Source organism: Erythranthe guttata, chromosome 11 (genome assembly GCF_056151865.1).
Source record: "Erythranthe guttata isolate IM_541 chromosome 11, IM_541, whole genome shotgun sequence".
NCBI lineage: Eukaryota > Viridiplantae > Streptophyta > Magnoliopsida > Lamiales > Phrymaceae > Erythranthe > Erythranthe guttata.
The window spans coordinates 3,727,939-3,735,561 of NC_142543.1; the positions used below are offsets into that span (position 1 = coordinate 3,727,939).

At 31.5% G+C, this 7,623-nt stretch overlaps 1 protein-coding gene across 1 annotated transcript; it reads left to right on the forward strand.

Moving 5' to 3' along the window:
• Window positions 1-301: 301 nt before the first annotated feature.
• On the forward strand, window positions 302-3,121 carry LOC105970987 (very-long-chain 3-oxoacyl-CoA reductase-like protein At1g24470). Its single transcript, XM_088825140.1, has 3 exons — window positions 302-1,264; window positions 1,881-1,950; window positions 2,594-3,121. Exons 1-3 carry the CDS (start codon window positions 627-629, stop codon window positions 2,849-2,851), a joined length of 966 nt encoding a protein of 321 aa, XP_088681266.1. The 5' UTR covers window positions 302-626; the 3' UTR covers window positions 2,852-3,121.
• Window positions 3,122-7,623: the final 4,502 nt, after the last annotated feature.

A 7,623-nucleotide genomic window follows, 5' to 3' on the forward strand; every position in this document is an offset into this window, starting at 1 on the left:
TAAATAGATAGATTGATCCATAATATGTTAATAACTAAATTATTTGCATTCATTAAAAAAAATTGCATGCACTTTTTTTTTTTTTTTTTGTTAATAAATAGATAGTTGTACCTATATAGCTTTTTTGCTATTATAATGATATATAGTTGCTGAAACCTTGAGGATAAAAAGGACAATTACTCTTTTAAGCTTTCACACATTAATTACTTACCCAATACCCATTATTCTTTCCAAATACATATGGCCCCCCATCAAATTAAAGTAGGTTTTATATAGGTGAAGATATTCATCAACAAAACATGGAGAGCCCTAAAGTCACATTACTTTCCCATATATATACACCTGGTTATTTACATCGTATATTTTGAACCGTACCGTAGATTTGATTAAATAATTGTTCCCTGTAACACATACATATGAGTGTGTGTGGTTATGTGTAGTACACGGAAACAACATTATATATACATAAATCAGCTGCAAACCAACATACTTTCTCATGTTAGCTACAAAAACAAGTTCCATGCATATATATATTATATGTACATACATGTATATAATTATATTCTAATTCGATCGAAACCCTCACCATTATATACTAATTCGTAAAATCGAAGCTAGATCGGAAAATGTTCTCGAGCTCACTGGATCACCTAAAAACTCAACCATTATGGATTATACTTATTTCATGTCTTGGTTTTTTCTCTCTCTTCAAGAACGCCACTTCTCTTCTGGCATGGATTTACAACATCCTTCTCCGACCGGCGAAAGATCTGAGAAGCTACGGCGCGTGGGCACTCATCACCGGCTCCACCGACGGTATCGGCAAGGCCTTCGCCTTCAAACTTGCCGGAATGGGTCTGAACCTCGTCCTGGTTAGCCGGAACTCAGCTAAGCTCAAAAGGGTTTCTTCGGAAATCCGAAAAGAGTACCCCAACATCGACGTCAAGATTTTCGAGCTGGATTTCTCCGGCGACGTGGTCGCCGGAGTCGCCGGGATGAAGGAGGCGGTGAAGGGCCTTGATATCGGGGTTCTGATAAACAACGTCGGGGTTACGTACCCGGAGGCGATGTATTTCGACGAGGTGGATGAGAAAATATGGATGAATCTTGTTAGGGTTAATGTCATCGGGACAACCTTTGTCACCGGAGCTATTGTACCGGGTATGGTGGCGAGGGGAAGAGGCGCCGTTATTAATATTGGTTCCGGTGCATCGGCGATCGTACCTTCCCATCCACTCTACGCCATCTACGCCGCCACCAAAGGGTAAGATTTGAATATTCGTAATTCATAATCCCACCGCCCCCACGCGGCGGCGGCCTCTCCACCGCGCGCCGCCACCCGCGGTGGTTAGGTTGAGGGTGGGAGGGGAACCCGTCAATGTCACATGCACACAAAGCACATGATGAGTCTAATCAATGTGTTTTTTTAACTTCTTTTTGGAGTTAGATACTACGCCTGGTTATTTATATTGGGTACATTTGAATCGTAAATTTGATTAGTACACATATAAATGGATATGTATGTGATTATGTTTAATTTACGGTTTAAATCCACCCAACGTAAATAACCAGACATAGCATCTAATTTTCCATGCCGGAAACATTTTACTTAAATAATAGTGGCTGGTGCAGTTTAGTTAGGTGAAAAATCAATTAAGCTTTATTATGCCTTGCTAGCTGATTTTCACAATACAAATTCATTTATAGAAATCACATAACTATATGTTATTGTCGGGTATTAAATGTTTGTATATTTACAACACACAAAAAAAATAAAAATAAAAATAAAAAAAAAAAAAAATATATATATATATATATATATATATATATATATATATATATATATATATATATATATATAATGAATTGAGTTACTGCAGGTATATTGATCAGTTATCCAGAAGCCTATACGTGGAGTACAAGCACTATGGAATTGATGTCCAGTGTCAGGTACAAATATATTTTACTGTTAAATTTCAGAATGAAATTTAGGGTAAATTACGACATTTCCTTGAGGTAAGGTTAAATTACGAAAAAAAAAAAAAAAACTATCCGTATTTGGATAATTACAATCACCTATCAGCTATGAATATTCTTACGCATTCATGCTTATGGTGTCAAATTCAACAGAATCTTCTAGATTTTGTAGAATGTTCTCTAGTTTGTACTCGTTTTATGCAAAAAAATGCAGTTTATGATGTACAACAATCTGATATTTACAAGTTAAAAGACGCATCTTATGATTATCTTAATGTTTCAAAATGCGGAGCTCGAATCGGGTAAAACGGGTACAACCTGGAGAATATTCCACATAATCTAGAAGATTCCACTAAATTTGACACCGCAAGAATATATGGACATGTAAAAAAATTCACAGTTGAGGAATGGTTGTAGTTTCCCAAACATGAGTGGTATTTTTGTAATTTGATCATACCTCAAGCAGGTGGCCGTAATTTACCCTAAAATTTATGTTTTTTTAAATAAAATTTGTTGAAACCTTTTTCTTTTTCCATTAATGGCTAACTCAATTACTGAATAATATTTACTGTATATTTATTAATTTGTACAGCTCTGATAATCAATATTATTGCAGGTACCACTGTATGTATCAACAAAAATGGCATCACAAGTTGCAGCTGTAGGAAAATCATCAGTTTTTGTACCATCAGCAGATAAATACGTAGAATCGGCAATTCGATTCATCGGTCACGATCAAGCCAGGTGTACACCTTACTGGACTCACTCGATTCAGTGGTTCTTCGCCTCTTTGCTTCCCGATTCTCTTTTGAATGCTTGGAGGCTCTCGATCGGACTCAAAAGAATCAAGAATACCATCAATATTCATCATTAGTATTAATTAATTAAGTTAAATTTTTTTCGATTTATTTAATTTACTACGCCTTTCGTTTAGTATACGCGTGTAATCTTCGTAGATGCATGTGTATAATTAATTTCATCTCGTATTTCATTATGGCTAAATCAATAATGTGCTGCCCTCTGCAGTTGACATTAATTGTAAAGTAATTAACTAGGGTTTCTCTTCTCAAGTTGGATGAACTGCCAAATTTTTATGTACCATGTTACTATTAAAGGTGGTGATAAATGCATAAGTTTTAGTAAATGTAGGATATTTTATTTAAAAAAAATTAAAAACTAATATGTCATTGTTTTGGAATAATATCAAATCAGGAACTTTGATTTATCGGTTTTGGAAGATTGTACGGCTGAAAGTAAGGTAAAATTCTTAACAAATTCATCTAAATCTAACTGTGCGAAGACAAATCTAAGTTCCAATTTTGAATTTAGATGATTTTTTTTTCAAATTTATCTCTAAGAATTAAAAATCCTAATTTACGATAAATGGTTGGAATAGATGTAAAAGTTAAAATTAAAAAAAATATATATATATTCTACATTTATTAAAAGTCGCTTATTATTTATCATTTCAATTCTTTTAATATATAAATCTAGTCAATTGCAGTACTTAAAATTTACAAATTCAGTTCATGCCCGATTCGTTTTAGAAAAAAAATATATTTGGACATGTCATTTTATCCAACTAAAATAAAAACTTATTTAAATTTATATTGGATATATTAATATTAAATAAATACATTTCACTAAGAGGTAATCATTTAACATGTAGATCAAAATCAAAATCAGAACAAATGAAAAATGTCATGAGTTCGAAAACCGCCATTCATTTCAAAGATATCAAATGTAACCTCTTCAATTAGGGTGAAATGGGAATGAAATTTTCGAATTCCGTCTTTTTTTTATTTCGATTTCCGAACTGTCCAAATTTATTTGATTTCCAAAGTTTCGATTTTCGATTTCTCCAAATTTATTTGGAACGGGGTCGAAGCTGTATGTAAAATCGAGAAAGAAAGATTTTTGAAAAGATTGCCTTGAAATGAGGGAATCTGCGAAACTAAGGTGTAAATAGTGCAATAAAGTCGTTATGAATAATAATGGTGGTACAATATATGGCAAATTGGCATATATCTGTGGCTATGTAATTATGAATTGTAGAGAATGAATGAATGAATTGAAATTATTATTTAATATGTTCTGTCAGTTTCAACAGAACTCACAGAAGCATACAAAAAAAATCATTACAAAAAAAATTAATTTGAATGCATGCATTCATTAAATTACCTAACTCCACACTCTCATCATGGCCATCATCTACCTTTGCCTACTTGCCACATTTTGATTGGTCCGTTTTGAGGTACTTCAATTTTGGTCACCACAATTTTTTTTTTGTCTTGTCTGTATAAAATCAATGTAAATCATGAAATAAAAAATTAGAGAAAATTTGTTTAGGAAAATACTAACTCGTGTAGTATGATATATATTTGATTTTGTGTAGTTCGTTTTTATATTTGTCTGTGATATGGGCTCGATTGCCCTAAAAGCCTCGGTAATAAGGATCACGTAGCATAGTTATAGATGAAGTTGTGATTACATTATGGTACAAGGACAGAGAAAGATGGAAAGTCTGCAACATGACATAGATCGAATGAGGTCCGCACACGAGTTCTCCCCCATTGAACGAGGCTTAGCTCGCAACAAAACGAGACAACTCGCCCTCAGCAGAAAAACACAACTCGAAGTGATCACCTCACTCTCACATATGATCTGACCAATAGACATTGTATAAGACTTGCTACCTCATCCCTGGGGCATGTAAAAATACAGTTATGAATGACAAGGAAACACTACACACATGTATTATGCATACCTCTAGATTGCATACAAAATATATACATTTGTTAATGTACACCACACACTTTGGTCCATATTTATTATCGAGTTATATTATTGATATGGCTAATCATAATTAGGCTCATAATCTAATTAGAATTAGGCCCAAAATTACTCTATCTTATCTAATTGTGTGTGAAAACTCAATTAACATACATTTTACCCTTAAAATGACAACATATTGTCCCACATCAGATTTCTACAAAAGTTCTACCTATTCATCCACCTATAAATGTATGTTTCATTTCACTAGGGCTGTGCATGGATCGGTTTTAACCACCAACCAACCAATTTTTGACCCATAATTTGTGATGGATAATCAATCATCAACCGACCAATTTAAGTTGGTCGATAATGTCAACCAACCCATGTATAGTTGGGTCGATAATGGTTTCTAATATGCTAAAAAGTTGGTTAGTCGGGTAATATCGGCCAACCAACTTTATGTATTAATTTATTATTTATTAATTTTAATTAAAATGTTTAATATTTTTAATTCCAAATTTCTATTTTATATCACATTTATTAAATTGTATAATATTGACTAAAATCCTAAAAGCAATAAATCTAACCTAATTATCTAATTTGAACTATTTTAATTTTAAGACATACAGCCTAAATACTTGAACGATTATTATTTGTTGAACTAGATTTAATTACAATATATATGCACGTAATGTTTTGAATCTTTTATTTGAATATTCTTGAACTAGTCATATTTAATTTATAAAAGATATAGCATTGTAACAACTAATAAAATATTAAAAAAATTAAAAAAATATTTAGATGGATGACCCATCAACCAAACCACCAACCGACCCACTAAATTGGTTTTCAACCATCACCCAACCCATGTAAATTGGGTCGATAACGGTTTTCAATATTTACCAAAGTTGGTTGGATGATTTGTATTGGTTTTATGGCTGGTTTTTAACCAAACCAACCAACGCACAACCCTGCATTTCAATAGGAAGGTACACTCTAATTTGGCAATTAATTATTATTATTTGCTTATATTATTACATCTTCTGATTTGAGCGTTGGACGATAATCGCCGGGCCAAACTCGGCGTGTCATCTAGTGTTTCAATTGTTTTATAGGAATTAGCGAGAAGATTCGTTGACTACCCTAAGACACGTGGCAGGGACCTTCGACATTCTCTATTATTGCGAGCTCAAAGACCGTCGGGTTGTTCAATACTCATTTGAGCAGCATCAATTATATATACTTTTGTTTATATATATATATATATATATATATATATATATATATATATATTATTTTATTTTATTGAGGGATAATGTTATGGACCACGCACGTATTGTGTATTGGACCGCTACGACATAGATACAAACCTCCTATCTGTCGGGCTATTTACATAAATCAATTAATTATAATCTAATAATATAAGGATTCTTTCTACTTGTCACTGTATGAGTTTATGAGCACAACTCCATCACACACCTGTAATTTCTTCATTGCAATTCATTTAATATATCTAACAATTAATTAATGTTTATTTATTTATTTTTGCATTGTGATCTTTTTTTTTTAAATAAATATTCATGTGGTGTTTGCAAATGCTTGTAAAAATAAATTATAAGTTTTTTTCATGCACAATCAGTTTTTAGGCGTTTACAAAATAAGCTTTTGCTTTTGTTTCTCTTAAAATAAGTTGTTTTAAGCTATAATTTTAAAAACACCCATTAACCTACTTTTTATAATTTAGTTTATTTTTCAGCTAATTTACAAACACCCCAAACTTTTAGAAATAAACACTTAATTCCAAGTTAACTCACATTCACTAACTTATGCTTTTATATAAGCTTTTGCAAACACCACCTTAAAGAAACTAAACTTACAATTAACTTTTGAAAATTAACCAAGTCTAGTTAATTCAAGATAATTAATTAGTGTTAGTATTATTCTAAGAAATTGAAATTAAATAAATAATAAGACGAAAAGGAGGAAAGAAAACCCCAAAACTTTTTCTAACCCATGTTATAAATATGTATTTCGTTAAAAAAGTAATATATAAATCTAAGTTATTTAATACATAAAACATGGAAGCGTCATAATTAGGATTCAGTTACATACCTCCAGCCATAGCCAACGTCTGAATAAGAATTCAAGAACTTTGTTGTGGGTACTTCTAATCTAAAACAATTTACAGTATGGAGACGGGTTTGCATAAATTGCATAGATTAGGGACCCCAACTAAATGGTTAATTTATTGTATTCCTCCCATCAAGGAAACAACTCTTACGATAGAGTCACAACTCTTTAATTAACCTTTCAATAAAGTTACAACCCTTCAAAATAACTCTAGAGACATGTCCTTTTATTCAATAGTTATAACTCTTTAATTACCACAATAAAATAGCCAATAAAATTATAAATAATTTATCCATTAAATAACTTAATATAATATATAATATTATATACGTAATATATATAGACCACAATATTCTTACATTCTCCCACTTGGTCAATATATTAACTTTTAATGGTTTAGAATGAACATACTGTGCACATAATGATTTTTCTAAACCTTTAGTTCATTGGCTACATTTATTCAAGAATGAATAAGAAAAAGAAGAATTATGGAGGTTATTTATTATTTTAACGTGTTTCCTGCCATGCATTACAATTTGATTTTCTTATCACATTCATTGTGGTATTTTATATGCATAAATAAGCCTGAATGCTTATAGTGGGTCCATTTAACAAGTATTATCTGTCATTCTCTCACATATATGTATACCAATAAAATAGAATACAGATAGAAATAAGAATTTTATTGTCAATACATTATGTATTACAATAATAAATCACCTAATAAGTGACTTAACTGGG